The sequence below is a fragment of the Limulus polyphemus genome, unplaced genomic scaffold (genome assembly GCF_000517525.1).
Source record: "Limulus polyphemus unplaced genomic scaffold, Limulus_polyphemus-2.1.2 Scaffold370, whole genome shotgun sequence".
NCBI lineage: Eukaryota > Metazoa > Arthropoda > Merostomata > Xiphosura > Limulidae > Limulus > Limulus polyphemus.
Genome location: NW_013665980.1, coordinates 180,606 through 204,549, shown reverse-complemented (window position 1 = coordinate 204,549; position 23,944 = coordinate 180,606). Strand labels below are relative to the sequence as shown.

The window sequence follows — 23,944 nt, the reverse complement described above, 5'->3', positions numbered from 1 at the left end:
TTGTTAACTAAAAATAATTAAAGTAGTGTAGTTTAATGTGTTTCAATTTCAAGAAATAATATATTGAATAATACTCTTTAAATATAACGAAAAGTTTCTCTACACTCGAATAATTATTTTACCAAATGATTTAATCTGCGTTCAACAGATGGCAGTGTAAATTATCAGAACTTCCACAGACGTAAGTTTACGGCAGTGAGGAGCACAGAACCTGGTTAGGATAGCTTCTGTCAGTGGGATGCGTGACTCGGTTGGAAGCAGATGTTGGTGAGAATTAGCTTGTTGAATAGAGGTGGTTGATTCACTTAGAGCAAATTACTCTGAAGTTGAGGTGTTAATGCAATAGGAAACAGACAAATATCGAGAGAAATCGGGAGCTCAAAATCTTTAATGTGCCACAAACTATAAACTTTGCGCTGCTGAATTTTCCATTAGTACTTAGTGATTTTGAAGCTTTCCAAAACTTTTTTTCTGGTTGAATACATTAGAGATATGTAGTTCCGAGAAGGCATTAGAATATATACATATTTTTGTGGGTTTTTTTCTGAGAAAGAAAAAAAGAAAGAGCAAATTTGAAAATGACACAATTTTACACATTGTTTTTAAGCTTTCTTCTCTGGAACAACGCTCATAAAGGCCTGGGACAGAGTTCAGGTAAGCATACTAGAGATAGGCCTATTCATTATTCCTTAATTCTAAAGACTTTAATCAATAGTTACAACAAGATTTGTGTACAGTCAGTCAAATTGTTGAATGAGTATTAATGTTTTATGATATATATGCAACATTACTTTTTCAGAGTGTGTCTTATTATAAAAACAAAGCAAGGTTCTTGCTTACACAATCAAAATTCCAATATTTGTTTATATCTGCTAACTATTCAGCTACATTGACTTATTATATTACTTCAAATTAGAACAGCAAGAACGGATTTGTTAGAGGTTGTCTGTTAATTGAAGTAATAATTCCAAGAAATCTGTATCATAATCATGGATAATCAACAGTATGAGAGAGATAAGGGAAAAATAAATTATGTATAAAATCTTCGCGCCTAATGATCTTGTATATTCCATTCTTAGTATGCTAGACATCAGAAAGGCGATTATCGATACTAGTCCTGGCAGTACTGATGACATAAGTGAATATCAACTTGCTTATTTTCTGGATATGTTGAACATTTGCAATTATGCTTGCTGAAAGTTTCAGTTTTCATAAAAGGAAAAAAAAATAGTAGCTAGAATATTAGGGATTTTAACCTACCATCAATCCAAGTATAACATTTTATTAACTAAGGATGTAAGTTCATATATTAACAACCTTGAATACATATGAATTTACATCTGCGATTTTTAGAGTCTAGCTATTTTTCTCTGTGTTAAATAATGTTATTGCTGGAAGTCTGTATGAACATTACGAATACTTGCTGTTTATTAACAGAAAGAAAACATGCCACTTATGTTAATATGTCTTTCGAGTCTGTGGTATCTTAACAAAAAATAGAGATGTTCTTGCACTCGTAAGAGAAAGTTAAGTATATATTTTTCAGTTAAAAATTACTTAATTACTCGAACATACTTTATAACATTTTATCATTGTTTATTGTATCATGTATGTAAGAAGGCGTAAAATCTGAAAATCTAAACTCTATCGTAATTATGAGATACTGAAAAATATAATGATTAATTAGCACTTTGTACACAGATGTACTAGTGTCATATTTGAAACAATGAGAAAGAAAAATAAATCATGTTAGGTGCAAAAAAAGCCAAAGTTTCAATAAACATAAAAAAAGATAATTCTTGGAAAAAAGGTAAATGTAAATGAAACATCTCTAAACATAAACAATAAATAATTCTAGGAAAAAAGGTAAATGTAAATGAAATATCTCTAAACATAAACAATAAATAATTCTTGGAAAAAATGGTAAATGTAAATGAAATATCTCTAAACATAAACAATAAATAATTCTTGGAAAAATGGTAAATGTGAATGAAATATCTCAGGTAATTCTACTCGCAAGAGTTAAAAAACAATGTTAACTTTAATCCAAAACTGACACTACACAATAATATCATGGTCCATACCTATACATAGAGCATACATTTGTTTTCTTTAAGTAAGAAAACGGGTTTTAAGTGAAAAAAATCAAGTCTTATAAATTTAATAGAATATATTGATGAATATCATGTTTACAGACGTAACTAAGCAATTGTTGAGGCAAGTACTTTAATAATTATATTCACATGTACATACACACACACAGACATATATACTGTGTATTTATAAGTTTATGTACACACACAGACATAAATACCTATATATTTATAAGTGTACATACACACATAGACATATATACTGCATATTTATAAGTATATGTATACACACACAGACGTAAATACCTATATATTTATAAGTGTATGTACACACACAGATATACATACTGTATATTTATAAGTATATGTATACACACACAGACGTAAATACCTATATATTTATAAGTGTATGTACACACACAGATATACATACTGTATATTTATAAGTATATGTATACACATACACAGATATACATACTGTGTATTTATAAGTGTATTTACACAAACAGACGTTCATATCTATGTATTTATAAGTGTATGTACACACATAGATATACATACTGTATATTTATAAGCATATGTACACAAACACAGACGTAAATACCTATGTATTTATAAGTGTATGTACACACACAGACGTATATGCTGTGTATTTATAAACGTGTGTACGTAAGTATTCTATTCTTTAAAACAGTACTTCTCAACCTTTTCCAATAACATTCACTTCTATAAGGTTTTCACAATAGCTCACTCACTCATTTCGAAAAAAAGATAAAAAGTGCTAGACTAAAATACAAAATTCTTTATTATGACTTAAATATACATCAAACTACAACTAGAATGGATGGAACATAGAATAAAAAACCCACTGGGTGAACCAGCTAAACAAATATGTATTTTAATTGTTTGAAAATGTACGTTTAATTGGTTGCCCGTCTATGGTGAACAATTTCAAATACCAGGTGGCTATACTTAGATTTTATGAGTCTCTGACTTGTCGGTTTATCCCGCTCTTATTGAAAACCATTAACAAAATATCTTTACTTTGTATATATACACATGTATGTCTGCATGACGGGCTAGATAGTTATAGATAAATGTTGCTTGTAGTTAAGCCTGTTGTTGTACTGTTCGTACCCACCCTACACTTACGTTAATAACTGTATTTAAGAAAAATATGTACATATTTTAAAACGCAAAAATAGTGGAGAGAGATTACGCTTCTGTCATGATTACCCGACTTTGGTTAGTATAGCTAGGTATTTAGTTACTATACTATCAACATACATATACATATGTGTGTACTAAAGGGCATGGCATTTTCCATCCGTTTCTGCATGATTATTTTTTAATTATGCAAAAAAAATAAGTCTTGTTAAATTCATTCTACGAAATTACAAAGCCCATTACAAATAAGATAACTTACAAACTTGTTATCCTCCAGTCGGTTAGCGGTAACCCCGAAGGCTTATACGCCAAAAATATGGTTTCGATACCCGCAGTGGGTAGAGAACGGATATCTCATTTTGTAGCTTTGTGCTTAACACTAAAAAAAACGATAATTGTTTTAAAAAAAGGAGTATTAGGAAATTGGATCGATAAAATAATTATTTACCAAGTATGAACTCTTGCAACATACTCTAGTTTTTTGCAATGCAAATTCTACTTCACACTGGGAAATAGTTTGCATTAAATGGTATTGGGATATCATAAAAGAAGGAGATGATTATAGAATGTCTTTGTTAATTTTGGAGATTTTTGGATATGTAGTTGAATAAAAAGTGCTGGAAAATATGAATGCCGTTTTTGCTTCAATAGAAATTTATAAAAAGATACTTGATAACACGCAAACATAATTGGTATCTACAAATCTCATAGAACCACACTTACCGTAAACCTATAATAGTAAATGTAAATATGAGTAAGACAAACTTACCGCCATTGTTTCACAATGTAGTTATAGGTTATAGAAGCTTTCTGTGGTTTAACATTAGATGATAAACCTCAAACATACAGTGTAATCTCTAGTATAGTTAATTCAGTGCTAGAACACTCTTGAAATGACCGTTGTTTTCGTTTAAGATAAATTGCATGACTTATAAATTTCGCACTGACGTGCATGAGTTCAGTTAGTGGACGAGAAATATTTCTGGACCTGGCACTCGATTCACAATCTATGGGCCGCGGGAACAAACTCCGGCGCCGAACATGCTCGCCGTTCTATTCATGTGGACATTATAATGTAATGGTCATTCCAACTATTCGTTGGTGAAAAGGTAGACCAAGAGTTGGCAGTAGTTGATGCCGGCCTGTTGTTAGGTGACGGTAGTTGATTCCGGCCTGTTGTTAGGTGACGGTAGATGATGCCGTCCTGTTGTTAGATGACGGTAGTTGATGCCGGCCTGTTGTTAGGTGACGGTAGATGATGCCGGCCTGTTGTTAGATGACGGTAGTTGATGCCAGCCTGTTGTTAGGTGACGGTAGTTGATGCCGGCCTGTTGTCTTTTTCTGGTTGACAGCTCAAAATTAGGGATGGCGGCACCTTGCCGTAGTAGCATTGCTATTAACAAAACAAACAATAATATGGAATTTTATGTTATTTATCTATGTAGTGAATTTATCTTATCGTCTAGAAACTTTAATATACTTCGTCGTCTAAATATTCAGTTGGAATACTGATATTTTAAACGTTGACTGTTTAATTGAGTAGCTCTTACGTTAAATATAACACTGTTATTAAAATGAAACAGCTTAATACAATATACATCGTTTTATCTCATATAAGCATATTAAAATTACTATTCAGGTCGGCATAAAGGTGCAAGTAGATACGCGGTTTTTACGAAGAGTTATTATGCAAGAAGCTTAACGCATGCGCATTTTAGTTTGCGTGATCTACCACACGATTGAACATGACGAGTCGATTAACGGCAACTGATTACCAAAAGTTGGATTAAGAAGCAATCGGGATTTGGAAGAAATAAGCTACCATGATTAATAACTGAATTAGCCATATCAAATTCTTTAATATTATGTTAAACAGTATAAAGAACCTTGCCTGAAGTACACGTCAGCTAAATATATGAAACTGCAATTTCAAAATTAAGTTTGATGAAAAGCATGTCGAATTATAAGACACAAAACATTTTACTAACATACGTTTCATTTAATATATTTTCTGATCAGGCACAAATTCGTAAATACGTTTTAACTAAAATAGGTCTATGTAGTATTCAGTTGATATATATGTTAATAAGCCTGTTTAAACTATACATTGCCTTATAAAATTGTCACTTTTATCTCTACCACAGGAGTGAATGCTGTTTGGATTTAGATTTTAGAACTTACCGTAAAGCATAAGAGTGTAATAATTTCATTTCTTTATATTGAGAATGTATTTTAACTGAATGATACCTTTACAAATTTGTACTATTAAACATACCTTCCTCCAGATAATTTCATTTCTTTATATTGAGAATGTATTTTAACTGAATGACACCTTTACAAATTTGTACTATTAAACATACCTTCCTCCTAGATAATTTCATTTCTTTATATTGAGAATGCATTTTAACTGAATGATACATTAACAAACTTGTACTATTAAATCCTCTAGATGGTTAAACATACCTTTCTTGCGTGCTAAACAATTGTGATATTTCGTGTATTTTCATTCTCGTTAGTTGAATGTACTTTTACATTAGTAACTAGCAGTTAATAAATTCATTCTAGTTGTGAAGGAAACAACTACGGTACACGTGTGCTTATATTAACAGTTATAGATTCAAATTCTATGTAAATAGGTAATAATTTCAATTAAGTTCATTTATGTATATACAGAAACACGCACACACATACACACACACACATATATATACGTATATGAATGAATATACGTGCTTGATTACGTCGATTCGTGCCATATACGTGACCAAGTAGTTTCGAGAATGTAACTGTTTCAGGCAAATGTAATGTTTAAATAATCCTCGCAATTTTAGGTAGAATTTATTTATCGACATAATAGTAGATTCTGGCAGCAAGGAATATTATAGATAAATATTTAGCATCAGCCAATTAAGGTTAAATTTCGGTAACATTCTGCTTCTCGTGCGTTGTGTGATTTTAATTTCACGCACACCTCTTCAACAAGAACATAGTTTATAACATTTCATGTTCGTCTTGTTCATTAGTCGCATACCTTTTCAACCAGAACATAGTTTATAATATTTCATGTTCGTCTTGTACATTGATCGCATACCTCTTCAACCAGAACATAGTTTATAATATTTCATGTTGCGTTTTGTACATTGATCGCATACCTCTTCAACCAGAACATAGTTTATAATATTTCATGTTGCGTCTTGTACATTGATCGCATACCTCTTCAACCAAAACATAGTTTATAATATTTCATGTTCGTGTTGTACAGTAGTCGCATACCTCTTCAACCGGCACATAGTTTATAATATTTCTTGTTGCGTCTTGTATATTGGTGTCTTTTGCTTTCTCCATATTTGTTTTGTTGGAGTTTTTAAACTTTTTTTCCTGAAGATGTGAAGTTTACTTAACATTTCTTGTCTTGCTTAAACTATTTATATATCCATACATACACAAGTATGTATGTACTGTATATATCTATATCGTACACACTACTCATACGCAAAAATTAATTCGATGAATTTAGTTACAAGTATATACAATTTTCAACCTAACGTGTTTTAATTATCTTCTTCTGTCTATGCTGGTATCCTATATGATTACGATATTGAACAGAGTGAGGTACATAGCCTAGCTTTGATATCGCTTTAATGCTGTAAGTAAGAACAGAATTGTTCGATAATACAGCGACTAATGCACGATTTCCTAGCGTTGGCCACAACACTAATGATGGGTAACACAGCGACTAAAGCATTAGTTTGTTAGTATTAGACAAAACAAAAATGATGAGAGAAGTAGCACTAGAGATGAAATCATTTCGGTAACACATCAACTAATACGTAAACATTCCATTTAACGTTTCCTATACGGCAGGTAATATGTTATGATATCATTTCGGTAACACATCAACTAATACGTAAACATTCCATTTAACGTTTCCTATACGGCAGGTAATATGTTATGATATCATTTCGGTAACACATCAACTAATACGTAAACATTCCATTTAACGTTTCCTATACGGCAGGTAATATGTTATGATTGCTAAGATGGTTTTAGTAATATTATCTGCACTATTTTTCTACCAATGCTGCGAAACAACTAATTTTCCACACACACACTATATATATTCTTAAGTTGAATAAGAAGAACAAACACAACTTTGATAAAATTAAGAATAAATTAATTGTCTAGCATATAGCTTATAGGTGTAACGCTAAAATAGATGAGAATATAAAGTTTGAACTTAAACATAGATAAAAATCGCAAAAATTGTGTTTTAGTTTTACAGTTATCACTATTCTTGTGAATTAAACACATTGCTTAAAATTATTAAGGTATACTAGGAGTTTTCAATGTTCTAACTATGAAAAGACACCCCTACTTTTGTAGCTGTGCCTTATTATGACACCTGGGTTTATTTCTATGCAAAAACAAGTGTCAGATGACCTTTCATTTGACCTTATATGCACATTACAGTGGTATATAAAATGAAAGAAAACATAGTGTTCTTAGTTAACAGTTACAGTAACAGCAGAATATGTAAAATGATCTCAACAAAGAGAGTTGGACTTGGCATGGTGTGAAGATCATTGCTGCGGTTAGAAGTCCATCGATGCAGAATACCCACAAGTCTTACAAAGTGTGGTTACTGTAAAATGTGGACTCGCTTTCTAACCCCCCGTTGGGGATGGCTCAAACTCTGAAGAGGGAAGACCGTTGATGACAACACCACAAGACGACAACTATTTGAGAATATGAGTTCGATACGATCGCAAGCGGTGTGCTTCAGCTACCCAACTGAATCAACAGTTCAGGACATCAACTGGACGACAAGTCAGAACGTAAAGCTTCAGAAATAGGTTTCCTAAGGTTGGTTTTTTTTGTGACAGATGAACAGTGGCGTGTTTTCCTTTAATCCATCGCCACGTCATCATCAGTAGATTCAGTAATATACGGTTTGGTCAAGTGGCATGTAAATGAATGTATTTACACTGCGCAATTGAGTTGTGGCTAAGATCATGTCCCAATTTCCTGGAAGAAAGACATATATACTTTGGTGCTGGAAAAACTGATCTGGATAAATGATGAGTATTAGTGGTCACACGATACGTGATGCAGTCTTACAGTTATTGATATTGTCATTTGCAGATACAGTTGGCCAGAACTTTTTTTAAAGAATGATAACGGGTTATCTCCACATTGCAAAAATGGAGTGCAACTTCCTGAAAGAAGAGGATATAAAGTGAATGGACAAACCAGCACGCTCCGATGAAATGAATTAGCGTACGTTTGCATTAGCGATCATACGCTTCATTAATACACTTTTTGATCACTTATCAGACAGTTGTTGTTAGTTTTTAGTCGAAAAACAACACAATAGTTTAGCTGCGCTCTTTTCACCGAATGGAATCGAACCCTTTTTATTTTATCATTGTAAATCCAGAATCTTAGCGACATTATTCAGTTTCAATGTCTGTAGTACTAAACGAAGATTTATGAACTGGGACTCTAATAGCAAGTATTTGCATATAAGATCATATGATCGGTCACTTGATACTCTTTCAGTATAAAACAATAAATCAGTGGTGCCTTTGACGTTATCTAATGAAAGAAGATGTACATTGCGTTGATAGAATACAGGACATTCCGATTATCTCTTAATTATTTTGAGCAATGAAAAATCTATAAAAAATAAACTGACTACTTCATCACTGTATATTTGACCTTTGTAATCTATAAATGGCTTACACTTAACTCATATTTGACTATTAATAATCTGTTTTTTAAGCTTCTGTTTTTCAGATAAAATAGTTATTATAGAGGTTGTATTGTATAGAATATTATTATTTTTGTAGCTTTAATTAAATAAAATGCAACGTATGTTAATACTGATTAATCAAGAGAATAAAACTTTTCTTCTGCTACTGGAATCTGTATACAGATCTTTAACGTTTGATAATATGTATCGAGGAAGTTTTTCATACTATTAAAACAGGTCATATCCTTAAAATATTGCATGAAACATTAGAATTAGAAGTTGGCAACTTATTCAGAAGAAAGCTACAGCTAAAAATTTTCTACTCAATTATGGAATGTTAGTATTTACTGCTCTTTCTCAATCATGATTATCATTCATTATTTGCACTAACATTTGGATCTGAAATTTTTCTTTCATATTGATAATTATCAATAACTTCTCATTAAAAGGGAACTACCAATTCAAAAGAGAAGTAAAAAAGTTAATTATAAACTAATGAAATTGACTGAAATTGTTTGTTTGTTTGTAATTAAGCACAAAGCTACAAAATGGGCTATCTGTGCTCTGTTCACTACGGGTATCGAAACCCGGATTCTAGCGTTGTAAGTGCGCAGACAAACCACTGTGCTACTGGAGGGCTAACTGAAATTAAACGCACAATGCGATAAATCAATACTCAATAAAATTAAAGAGTATAATGAATACAATTAATTGAATGATTATGTGGTGTACCCTAGGCTGTTAATGAGGGTTAGATTAGTCTGAAATAAATTTAGAAAGTTACCACTGAACAATAATCTGAATCACTGTAAAAATTATTAATAATGAAAGAACAATAATATCCAAAAGAATCTTAAATATTATAATCAATAATATTTATAAAAATTGCTATAATAATCCATATTGTAACTTGTTTATTTTGAATTTTAACGATGTGTGTTTTCTGCGCATATTTTAATTTTTAAGATATTTTGTGCTGTACATTTAATAAATATAATAGGTAAATATTCATTTAGTAGATGTATTATAGCATTTTAACTGATCTGAAAAAAAAAACGATTTTGCGAAATCATACATAAAATTATTATCATTCTTGAGATTGTATGATAAAAAGCACAATCATTTGATTTGATATTAGTTTCCAGTTCCAGTAATCTTAAGATTTTAAAACGCTGTCCATACTGCAGGCACAGCACAAATAAATTATTACGTAACTCTCTATTAAAAAAAAACAAATAAAACGAACTGTCGTATGAACTTAATAGTTTTGAAAATTGTAGACTCGTGAGGTCTTCTGGGAGTTTCACATCGTAACAATAACCAATATATTTCAATATACATATAGGAAAATAAAACAAAATGAGTTATAAAAAATCGTTTTTGCTTGCTTTTTAACTGAACGTTTCATGACGTACAGTAGCTTTCCAACTAGTTCCACCAATGTGTTTGCTGGCTTTAGAAGTGTTATGCAACTTCAAAACTTTTTTTTTGACTGATGATGTCATCAAATGTAAAATGAATTATATTACTCATCATTAACTTCAAAGAGCTAATAGATTTTGTTAACATGTTAACTAGAATCTCAACATGTAAACCTAGATTTTATAGCACTTTTACCTGTTTTAAACAAATGTGTTTCAATGTATCATCAAACTCCTTAGTTTCGGGTAAGACACGTTATGCAACTTTTCTCTCAAGATCTCTTTTCATTTCATGCATTCTTACTAATCTTTCAATGACAGATATTAACTTACGAATGTTACTTCTATTATAAGATAGTTGCATATCTATAACTGAAAGCTTTTGTTTATATTTAATAATAAGATTTGAAATTGCCTGCACTTAATTAATTTCAGTCGTTATCTTTGATTCAAGATGTATTATATATTGAAAAAGTATACATCGTCGTTGATAAGCTATAAATTAGAAGCCGTAATATTGTAAAATATTCACTAGAATTATAAGCAATTCCTGTGTTTCCATCAATCTGTTGATATTTCCTTACTTAATTTTGTTAAAGATCAGTTTGCTTATTAATCTTCGTGATAATGTTCGCCAAGTAGGAAGCTAACACTATATTTGTAGCAATTATTTCTAGTCAATGTAAGAGCCGATTGCATGAGGAAATGCATACAATCTGGCTTTACCATCTGCTTGCATATGCACATGCTTGATTGCTTATCATCCACCATCTTATTGTATTGATATGCCCAAAGATAGACTAGCTAATCCAAGTTTTAAGACAGCTACATCTAAGGCATATTATAAATTAAGGACAGTCATAATGGTGTACAAGTTTCGCATGAAAATGAGTAGCTATAGTAGAACAGCATGTTAAGTTGGTAAAATATATCAATCGCATTAATCATGTATAAAATAGAATAATATTTCAAAATTGGACAAGTACTTATATCTGACAAGAACCTTGGGTGAACAACAAGGAAAACCTCTTGTTTTCTATAGTGGAGAACTCTATATTTTTTTTTGGAGACTGTGAACTGTTAAGGTCGTAAAAACGTCAGAACAAATGTGTTTTTTTTGTCAGTTTCTGATTAGTTTAAGATACAAATATAAGTACAATAATAACTTTCTAAGTAAGAATTATCTAACTTTCAGCCTAGAGTTTAGTATATAACTTACACGTTAATATAATTGTTAAAAATTATAAAATCTGGAAAAGGGAATTTAAATGTGAAACAACGATTCCTTAACATGTTTTGTAATGTATTTATTCATAAATTATTATTCAGTTTATATTCAATTATTGATTCCCACCTTCTCATATTAATATAAAACAAACTTGTGATGAAAAATAAAGTAAGGACAATGATTTGTGCTTTTAAGTGATTTCACTATTATGATGATGTGTTGACTAACGTGTATTATTTTATTAAAACTGATTTTTATGTTTTTGCTTTTCATATAACTTTTCGGACAACTTCAGCCTTGTACCGTTTACATGTTACATTTATAAACACTTTGGTTTTGTCAGACTTAGATAATATGATATATTTTACAATATGGCCGAAATAAGTGCAATATGATTTTAAAACTACAATACACATATTTCTGTTCACACAAAACTCATTAGTTGAAACGAATAGACGTTTCTGTAGATTATGAGAAATAGACTACCAATCAAATATACTACTATTTACCTAAACCTTGATAATCGTGAAGAAATTTTGGTTTTTATATATTGAGTTATACGTATATCGCTGTTAATAAGAAAATTTAAAATGAATATGTCAGTGGAAAGAATTATTGCCTTCAAATTTCAGAAATCCAGTCTTGATCCATTCTGAAGAGGCAATGCTACATTTTAACGATGGACTTTGTGGTCGTGATGTTTGGTGTTCTGGCCAAATTATGGTCATTCCATAATTTTCAAAACATACCTATCAATTCATTTCAATCATCACTCAGCTCTGCTGTAATGCCTAATTTTGATCAATTTGAGTAGTAACTATAGAAATAAATAGATGTCACTGAAATTAAATTAATGTCAATTTACTTTCTATACCAACCACATAATTTAGCCTTGTTAGTTTTAGACTTAATTCTCGCCTTGTAAGTGTACTAGATATCGCTCGAGCAGTGAAACATACGAATGAAGATGATAATGTCTTATACATGAAGAGTATGATAAACAAGATAGAAAGTGCTTATTACGACTTCCTTTTAAGAATTTCCTTTTTAACTATATAAAAATAACGATAAAGTTTTGAAAAGCCAAATTTAGTGTTTCTGAAACCTTTACTATTAATAAATCCAGAAATGTATAACTTTGATGAATTAATGACTGGTTATGAGGGCAACAGATGACATGTTGCCCCAAACCATCAGTCAATAATTGTTTTATTCTACATCCTCTTCAGTTTTCGATTTTACTAAAATCTAATTAATCAGCTCTGCCACACACGTGGCCTACATGTAAATCTTACAGTTCAACATTTTATTGAAGGTTTGTATCTCATTTTAAAGAATCAATAATAAATCACTAAGGTTTAGAAATTGGTTATTTTCGAAAATATAACAGCCTATCGTCGTATGATTATGCCAGTATAAAGTACACACCTGTCTAACTTCAACGCAATATTTGTCTAGAATATTGTTTGTAAATTAGGTCTAAATGAATCAGTGTGAAACACACTGCGTTGCAGAATATTGTCGTCCGTAAAGTTCTTCTAAGACGCAACACATACGTAACAACCGGGCAACGTTGATGCTAAACACGACAACAGTTTCTCAAATTTTTCTCGGCGAGATGCCAGTGAAAAGGACAAAACTAGCATTTTTTTTTGTTTCAACATATAAAATAATTTAAAGTAATTTAAGAAATTTACTATCATACAGTTTTTTGCGTGTCTTCTGTTATAGCATATTTTTTGTTTCAGAAACAAAGAAAACTTTGAAAAATAGTCAAGTTTCTGTTTTCGGAGCCACAACATTAATTATTTTTCTTAAATGATAATGTTTTACTGCATATTTTTCTAAAATGTTAATAAAATAACATTCCGTACTTTATGAGCAGCTAGTTTTATAGCACAATAGCATCCTAGCCTATTTCATATAATAAAAAGTATTTATTTATTATGCAATATATCAAAGAAACTATAAGAACAATGTGGGAAATTCAATTTAGAGCACAATTTGAAATATAAATATGATAAAAATCAAAGTTTGCAGATGTGACCAAAAATAGGGTTGTTGTTTTCTGATAACTTAGAAAGTATTTACAAGAGAAATATATCTAGAGATATTCATTGTTACAGCTTCTAAGCTACATTTTTTATTGCACTGAGGAGAATGACGAAAGTTATTAACTATCAGGAAGAGATATTTTATCATAATGATCCCCCCTAGTGAGTCGTTGATATGTTTTTCGAACTTACCTAGCTAAAATCTAGGTTTCGATTCTCCATTTTCTACAGAGTACAAATTATCCATTGTGTAGATTTCTACTAAGAAAAACACAACATTACCTTTGTAAATGAAAAATCTGTTTGATACAGAATTGAAAAATGGTCAGGAAAATAACTGTTATTAACTTATTTGATCAATGGGCCTTCCAATTCTAGCGTCTCAATTAGCTATATACTGAAGGATTCTCACTTGGATGTGAAAGAAATGATACAGACTTCGTATCGTAAGCATTAAGAACTTCAATATTGTTAATTAAGTCTTCACTTATGTGGATATTTTCTTTACACAAAAAAAATTCAGTCCTATTATAAAAGTTATAATTAACGATATCTATGTTTTATTCAGAATTTAATTTCCAAAAACGTATAAATAAAAAAGAAACTGCACTTGAAATATAAAAATAGAAAATTACATTACAGTATTATTGGTATGTATGAAAACGAGCTTGAATTACTTAGTTGTAATATTACAATTTAAATGAAAGATTCATATTAATCACGAGCCTAAGAACAAATAGGTACAGTAACAATCAAAAACGTGATTACTATGATTAAGTTTATAGATGTAATTGCATGATTTTTGTTAAAAAACATATTAACAAAACTATTTTAGTAATTTATGGATCAAGAAAAGCTTAGATATACCAAATTTTTTGTTATTTAGGGCAATAAATGTGTTTTCAAAAAAAAGTACTACCATTTCTCATGTAAGGAAAGACACAATAAAGATCTTGAGAATAACTGATTTTTCGAAAAATATTGCCCCCGGAACGCATTTTAGTCTTAATGTGTTTTATTTTATTTTCTTGGGTTACTGCACTGATACAACTTTATAATTATTGGAACATTTATATGTGAAACGTATGCTATACAGAATATATGACTACAGGATAGTATTGCTAAGATCTGGAGCTACAATATCAAAATTTCCATTGTTCAACACACCTGTTGCATTTGATTTGGAAATAGTGTGTGTGTGTGTGTGTAAGAACATTATTCTTCTTAATGATAGTACACAGTATTGTTAAATCTTGTGTCTTCTTATTGACAGTACACAGTATTGTTAAATCTTTTGTCTTCTTTTTGATAGTACACAGTATTGTTAAATCTTGTGTCTTCTTATTGACAGTCAAGTATTGTTAAATCTTGTGTCGTCTTATTGACAGCACACAGTATCGTTATATCTTTTGTCTTCTTATTGATAAGTAAAGAGTTAGTTAAAAACAGTAAGACCAAACCTGGAATGAAAAACATCAAACCATTCAAATATTTGATTTTACTACTCTATAAAGGAGAATTATTTTGAAAGATTTAATTTCAGTAATGAATTTATTAATACAAAAATACTGTAACCTTTCCATATTACTTGAAAAAAGAAATCTTGCTTCCAAAAATATAAAAGGTATATTCAGTTTCTGTATTTATAATAATTATATATTTTCAGTAATCAGGTATTTACAAAGTTTATAGGAGTTCCAATTGGAGCTAGCTATAGTTAACTTATATATTTATTTTTTATGAAAATAAGATTACTGAAAACGTCATAAATTCAAAATATTTGCCTTAACTTATAGATATATTAATGACGTCGTTATTGAATATAATCTTACTAACAATATTTATTCATTAAAATTGGAAATTGGAAATACTTCACTATTTGAAATAGAAGCACATTATTTAGATGTAGAAATTAAATAGTTAATCATGATATTAATTTGAATGTTTGATAAAAAATTACAATATAAGGCCTACCCTCGCTTATGTGTAATGTGTCATATCGTTCTTTAATACAAGAATTAATATTTAATAGATTTAATAAAGAAATATTAAATAAAATCATTAAAACATTTGTGATAAATACAAAAATCCATTAAATAAATATAAAGAAGTAAGAATTCAAACTTTTTCTTGAAATTTTCTATAAATATTTCTAGCTATGTCGTTTAAACATCTTGACACTATTTTTGTACATGTATTAACACTATTTTCCCACATAAATACAAAAGCTTTTATAAAAGGTAGATAAAGTCTGAAAATTGATAGTTACAGTTATAGTTATAGGGTGGAAATTAGGAGTTATACTCTTTCAGATACCTTTTTTATACTTTTGTACTAGTATAATTTGTTTACTGTACTACCAATACTAACTTATTACTTTCAGCTTTTACTACTATAATGGGGGGTGAAGTACCCACATCAGGGGGTAAGGTTTCTTTACTTACCCCCAAAGTATGACCTTATGTATTTATTTATTTTTCTCTCATTTTATATTTCTTTGGAGAGCAGGCACCTTCCCACAACTGTCTGCAAGTAGTAAAGGGTGATATAGATGTGGAACATTCTGGGCTTGAGCGCCCACATGTTGCTCTCCTAACTTATTCTATTTTTTCTTACTTATTCCTTGTTTATTCTTCTTCTTTTTTACATGTCAGACTATCTAACGGAGGTTAAGACAAGTAGATAGTACGTCTCCACCTCTGTGTGCGTTTTACTTCCGCATTCACCTTCAAAATCTAAGAAACATCTTAAATCCCTGTGTTCTTGTGTTCTTTTTTAATGTATGCAGCGTTTTTGTTCTGTTTTTCTTGATGTAGTTGATATATATATAATATTCTATTGATATAAATATTTCTTGTTTTGAATTAGACTCACAGATAATTTAACAAGCCCTCTCGCTACGGGTCTTCCCACAGGTCAAAGGACATGTCATCACGTTTGTAGACTAACATTCAAAATCTTATTGGTCTGCTATTTTATGAATGTATGCCAATAAGTTTGTTATCACATTGTGGATTGTAAATCATATTTTAGTAGTATATATTACTAAAATGTATTACCTTAAAATTAAATATTAAAATAAGATTCCTAAATATCAATTTTTGTATATCACGTGGTATGCCGAATTGAGCTTTGGTTCAAATTAGATGTTTGTTATGTCCTAAAACAAATACTATAGTTCCTTACAAATAAAAAATTCAAATCATCTAGCCCCCCAGTGGTACAGCGGTATGTCTGCGGACTTGCAACGCTAGAATCCGTGGTGGGCAGAGCACAGATAGCCCATTGTGTAGCTTTGTGCTTAATTACAAACAAACAAATTATCTATATGAATAGCTTGAATATCAAATAAGAACCTCCTATATTTTCTATTTGCTGAGATATCACTACATTTAGCGAATCAAACACAGTGAGCCCCGCCCACCTCTTTAATTTTTGGACATACTTGCTTACGTACACCTACTTCTGTCTTTAGCGCATGAATAACCAGTCAGTTCAGAATGTCCCCCACGTGATTTTCTCAGCCTCTTGAAGGTGAGAAGTTCCCAATATTATTTCTTTGTCTCGAATCTCGAAGGGGTAAGTGACAATGTTGTCCGAAAAACTATATTTGTTAGTAAGCCTGATAATTTACAGTGGAATTCTGCGATATCAGTAGAGTGATTTATAATATTTTATTAAAAAATATTTAGTTTTATATCCTCTACGTGCGAAACTTGACAAGACATAGCAAATTACGGCAAGCGGGCAAAGGAGTGCAAAGTTTGTAAGTAGAAAAAATCATTGTTTCCTATATTTCTTTACTGCTCTGTGTTTTAAAAGAAATAACTGAAATTTAAGAGCTTATTTTAAACAGTAATAATATATATATATATACATACATATGTAATGTATTGTAACCGAAATGTGACTGTATGTTACAAAATACTGCTTCACTAGAACAAACCGAAGACAGATCACTTTGAAGGCCAGTTTTATGCTATTGGATACGGTAACATGAGTGCATGTGCGCCGCATCCTTGCAGCTTCTGTAATTTTAGTTAGACACGGCTGAAAGGTCAATAAAATAAAAATAATAATTATGTATATAGATGTTTAATGTTATGAGATTCAAGCTATTTAGACTAAACATTTGTGGTTTAGTCTTATAATATGTAGTAATTCTAGAACGAAAAAAGCGCAATTTATACCTATTTCCTAATTTTTTACGTTGGTTACGAGGTAGGTCAAATCGATCAAACCGATATCGAGATACAATAGGAAAAATAATAAATAAAATATAAAGTTTTTTTTTCAAAAAACGTTTGATAATTATCTGGTGGTTATTAGGAAATTATAAAAATTGTGTATGTAAAATCTGACAATTTTCTGACGCAAAAAAAAAGTATTTCTAATCTTAAAATGAAAATTACTTGGCATGTTGAATAGTCAACATTCGAAAAGGAAAAAAAAATACATGAGCAACATATCATTGTCATTCCTAACTCACAAAGAATAATTTCTGAGGTCATAGCACCCAAACTCATTGGTGATATTCGTTCTATCATCTATCAGACGAAATCCCGACGCTGATGTCAAACTCGCCAGCAACTAATAAAAATCAGTTTAATTGTTGGGAGTTTAGTGCCTGAACCCATAACTTTCAACTATAACCGCCTTTCGCTGTCTGCAGCCAGTTGTGGGGAGGCACTTATACTTAATATTTATAAATAACCTTAATGTAGAATTAAACCACCCTAAAAATTTTACAATCTAAAACTCCCAACCTCCACCCTTTTATTTGATATTATATATAAAAAAAACTGATATTCTTATAGTGGAGCCCCCCCAGTGGCACAGCGATATGTCTGCGGACTTACAACGCTAGAATACGGGTTTTGATAACCGTGGTGGGCAGAGCACAGATAGCCCGTTGTTTAGCTTTGTGCTTAATTACAAACAAACTTGTAGTGGAAATAAGCCACCCTAATTTTCTGCAAAACGAGGAACAGCAATGGAGGAATAAGTTTGAATTGTTTATTATATTGTTTATTGTTTTGTATTAAGTTCATTAATATTTTATAGCGCTAATTTTAATCGTCTATGGTCACATAATGTATTTCATCGCATTAGATATATTGATTTATATATATAGAGAGAGAGAGAGCGCGAGAGAGACTTTAACTACTTTTGTGTGTGAGGTAGAACTGTAAGTTAATACTTCTTTAAGATAAAGTGAAGTGTTTTAAAACAAATTTCTTCACTGAAGTATTAATCAGAAGAACCTTCTTGGTAAGGTAGATACGATGTTCAAACTGAAGTCCAGAAAAATTCCTGACAGAACCAACTTCCAGTCTCCCGCTGGGTCAGCGATAAGTTTTACGGACTTAAAATACTATAATCTGGAGTTCAATTCCCGCGGTGGACAGAGCGAAAATAGTTCATTATGTAGCGTTGCGCTAAAAACAACAAGAAACCAAACTTAAAATATTCGGTGATGATACGGTGAGCTGTGAGAACCAGAATCATCGTCCTCCATCAATATAAAATGAGGTCGATTACCATCAGTGAAAAGTCTAAAAATGGCCATCTATAATGCACAACGTTTAAATCGCCATTCCTACAGATTAGTACCTCCACTAGAGAAATCAACAAACCCCAAATCAGTCTTGTTTCGTAATCGTGCAATTATTATGATGCCTTCCAATTTGTTTCCATTCATGACAACATAACTTAGTCTTTGCACAGTATATGCCTACAGATTCTTGATTTCCTTATTATTCTGCCCATCATAGGTTGTTGGACATTCGTTACAAAAGTATTATCTAAACAGTTCGTTTTTTGAAATTTCTTTCACCAGAGTAGATTTCTTACAGCTGTTTTGCTTTATACTGATGGAACATGTTTTATGGAAATTAAAGGCAAATAATATAAGACTTCATTTTCTTGTTAAGTAAACAAATAGCCATCGTGTTACTTTGCGCGAAATTAAAAACAAACTAACAATAATTGAACTGGAACGATAACATTTTCTTATTAAATTGAAATTGAACAGCAAACATGCCAAAAAATAAATTTGTATGAGTTCATACTAAATTTTGATCATGTGTTGCTATATTCTAGTACGAAAGTGTACAGTGTAATGATATCCATCATCCTACGACTGCGCATTCGCCTGAAGATAACGATGTACTGGTGTAGTATCTTTGCCTATTAATTTAGTAGTCATGCAAATACAAATAAAGTGGCAACGTTATGTTTTATATTAAAAAACATTTCGGGCAACCGCCCATAGTCAGACATCCCTTCGGGGTTGTTATTTACTTTTTGTTTATACGTGTATGACTATCAGTACAAATTGTACAGAAATTCAATTCGTGAAAAAAATTCATATACTTAGTCTAAGGCAGTTATACCATAAATGACAGATTTATTTATTTGTCAGTGTAAAATATATGAACAACAATACCATGGTTGTTTGATAAATGTTTGTCATATTTCCAAATAACATAAGCGGTTGAAGAAATATAGTTTGTAGGCGATTCACCTACTCAGCGGATTAAATCTTCTACACGTATATACAGGTGTTCTTAAGGGGCAAAGCGAAATTTACAGTTGATTTATCCACTGCCCGAAGTACTGCATGTGTCTCTGTACAGTCCAAACCTGAACTTCGTGGCGCCAGACAAACGTGCCCCGGAGGAATCACCCTTTCAATTTCATATGCTGAGTCTCTCAAAATGCTTTTCAACGTAGTTTTTAAGTTGAATGTTTACAGATAATAATGTTTAAATTGTAATTTGAGTCGAACAAAAAAAAAGACACTTTTTTGTATGAAAACTGTAACATTTCTTATAGTTTTATGTGAAGTATGTTTACTTTTGACGTATATCCAAAGTTTGTGTTTGATTGAAAGACAAAAATAAATATCATTTGTTAATGGCGGTTAACATGTTTGAAATTACTTTTCCCTGAGCGGATTGAAATAAATTATTATTATTTTTTAAATGTAGTATTATTTTAATTGCAAACATTACCTTAAGAGCCTATTCCTTCATAAAGGCTAGTTTGGTGCTAATTTCAAGCTGAGTGATAGTTTAGCGGTTTTCCACCTTCTGTAGCTCAAACTGTGGTAATCAGAATTATCCCATATTTTCAGTGGATGTGCTCTACTGGACTCTTATTTCAACTACCAGATTTCAAGGCAATCTATTAAGAATTACTTAAGATATAACACCTCCATTTTTGATTGAAATTCTTCCTTTTGTTTTGTTTTTTCTTCGCACCAAAAGTACGGAAACTTTATTTGATAGAAAAACATTCTTAACTTTTAAGGATATTTTGCCAAATTTGGTATACTGATAGATCTTTACAACCTACAACTAGGCGTCAAATTTGGTTTAAATATAAGCCACATGTAGAAAGCTATTCAACAAAAACCGCTCAAATTTTACGAAAAGGTTTGGAAAAAGTCACATGAGCTATCGGTATAACATTTTTACTACAGCCTCATCTAAGAGTAAAAGTAAACTGTTTTTAGTTTTTTGTCACTCGGATTAAAGGCAACTGATTTAGAGCAGCAAAAATATAAGGTGAAAAGACGTGCAGATACATAAGTGTTGATTAGGCCAAGCAAACTAGATTAACAATTTCTAGCTCAAGTTTTCCAAAGAATCATACGGGTGGACGGTTATTAAGACTTTCAAGAACATATATACTAAATTTTATAAAATTATCCTAAATAAAGATAGTTTAGCGTACGTAATATTAACTTAAGAAATTAGCATAAATAATGATGCTTGAAACGGCTGTACTAATTGCATGGGGATGATGACAAGAATCTGTTAATCTAAACTCCATGGCGTTACTATAAAGGAAACTAATAACATTGTTTCAGAGAGGAAACCTTTCACTATATATTTTAAAGAATCTGGCTGATTCTGTAAAGTATAGGTCTGTTCCGAATAATAGGGTTGCAAGCCTAAAACTAAGTTAATTACTATAGAGTGTCACTTTCTTAATTGGTGTGATTTGTTGGTGTATATTGGCAAAAAGTCATGATATCTAATCAAAAATGCCTTAGGTGTGAATAAAAAGTGTGGCAAAAAAAAGCATTAATTGTGTAATATAAAAGGATGAAATGAAAATTGGCGGCCAAACTGGTGGCTACACTTATAGCATTGATAAGAACTTTACAGCAAATTTTCATTAGTTAGCTAGGCCTAGTCTTTTATTTTACCCACCATCATGCCCAAAGTTGTTTTGTAATAACGGGCTCTCCTTTTTTACGTTTTATTGTACATAACTTTCAAGACAAGAGGTAAATTTTAAGATTATTAACATTTTTAATTACTCTTGTTTGTTGAATATACAATTTAAGTAATTTCTTATTCTAATTACATTTTCATAATTTAGTATTCTCGCATAAGTAAATACTTTCAGGGTAGGCTGAATTTAAGCGATCGAAATAATCACTTTGAAACGTATAGGTATAGATATATCTGTACCTCGAAAACGTTCCAAACAATATAGAAAATCAAATTATAAGGCATGTGCTGTACATATTTGTCAATTTAAAGTAGTTTGGATAATATTATATCATGCTCGCCCTTTCAGCCGTGGGGGCGTTATAATGTTACAGTCAATCCTACTATTCGTTGGTAAAAGAGTTACCCAAGAGTTGGCGTGGGTGGTGATGACTAGCTGCCTTCCCTCTAGTCTTACACTGCTAAATTAGGGACGGCTAGCTCAGATAGCCCTCGTGTAGCTTTGCGCGAAATCCAGAACAAACAAACAAACTTTCTTGATGTAAACTTAATTGTATTATTAATGTATTATTTATTTCATTTACTAGCTAATGAATAGATAGATAATTGAAGAGGTGTTTTCTGCATGTTCTTGTAAATTGTTTTTTAAGCAAACAGGTAGTTTTCTAAACATCCGAGAAGGAAATCGTTTCGAACAAAGAAAATATAATGCTAACATTAGTACCATTTAACAAATCAGCCAGCGAGATCATTGTCACGTGGCTTATTCTGAACTGAGAAGTTTGTATTTTTCAACTGACGGGTTTTTGCAGTTTCTTACTTACCCTGAGATCAACTTTTATCCATCATTCCATATTACGCATACATAACTTACATTCTTTCTTTTCATATGATAAACATTATGGCAATAGTTTCGGCCTCTGTTATATGCTGGATACAGGTTTGGCATAATCTAGTCATGAGTGCATAGTCTACTACACGGCTAGGTAGCGAGCACGCGCGCACGAACTCAGCGAGCAGTTCAGGAAGGAGTCGCACTATTAACTTGTCTCCTATCGCTATAGTGACTCATTTCCCTAAAGGCCAACAAGACTGAACTTTGTTGGAACACTGCACGTTCAGCATGGTGCACTAATTACACATATTCCACTGGAGTAGATACATTGAATAAACAGAAATTTCCTTTATACACAAGTAATATGTGCATTTCGGTAGTCTGTTAGGTTTTGTCATTTCCATTGTCATAATGACTTCAATTCTGCTTCTAACAAATTGTAAGATAATATAAACATGTTTATCTAGGAATTTAGTTAACAGATATTCCTTACATCAGTTTAATAACATTTCGTAATCAGGTAGCATAATGATTGGTTGAATTCTAAAAGCTCGACTATTACGTTATGCCTAGTTTGTAAGGAAAATATAGATATTTATTAGGCTGAAACTACTCAGTTATTTCATGCGTGAGACATGTGATACATACAGTGACATATGATGGCAATTAAAGTTAGGATAACACGAGCTAAGCTAAATAGGAGAAACCCATAGAACTTTTATATTTATATCTAAGTGATTTTAAATGTGTATCATTCATAGCTTAATGGCTAAAGAAGTCAGTAACCTACTCTCGCAGTTTGCTTAAAACGTGAGCGAACGACTGATTTTTCTGCATTGTTCACATTTCATCTCGCGCAATAAACTTCATCTCTCAAACATGAATATTTTATATCACCAATAACACAACTTAAATGTTAATCTCCGTTATATTTTCGCTACTTAAACTTAACACAAATAAACATAAGTTTAATTCTGATGTGTAATATTAAAGTCTCTTACCCCAAAATACGTTCTCATAATCTCAGTAAAAGGTGATTTCAGTTTGGTATGAAAATTAACCAAACCATGGAAAGGTTCTCATAATCTCAGTAAAAGGAGATTTCAGTTTGGTATGAAAATTAACCAAACCATGGAAAGGTTCTCATA

The 23,944-nt window shown here is 31.2% G+C and overlaps 1 protein-coding gene across 2 annotated transcripts in view; it reads left to right on the top strand.

The window, feature by feature from the left end:
• Positions 1-252: 252 nt before the first annotated feature.
• The window catches only part of LOC106457753 (nephrin-like), a 105,325-nt gene continuing 81,633 nt past the window's right edge, over positions 253-23,944 (top strand). For both annotated transcript variants that reach the window (XM_022383778.1, XM_022383777.1), the window contains exon 1: positions 253-654. In XM_022383778.1, coding sequence (XP_022239486.1) covers positions 579-654 — 76 coding nt within the window. In that variant the 5' untranslated portion in view covers positions 253-578. The remainder of the gene's footprint in view (positions 655-23,944) is intronic.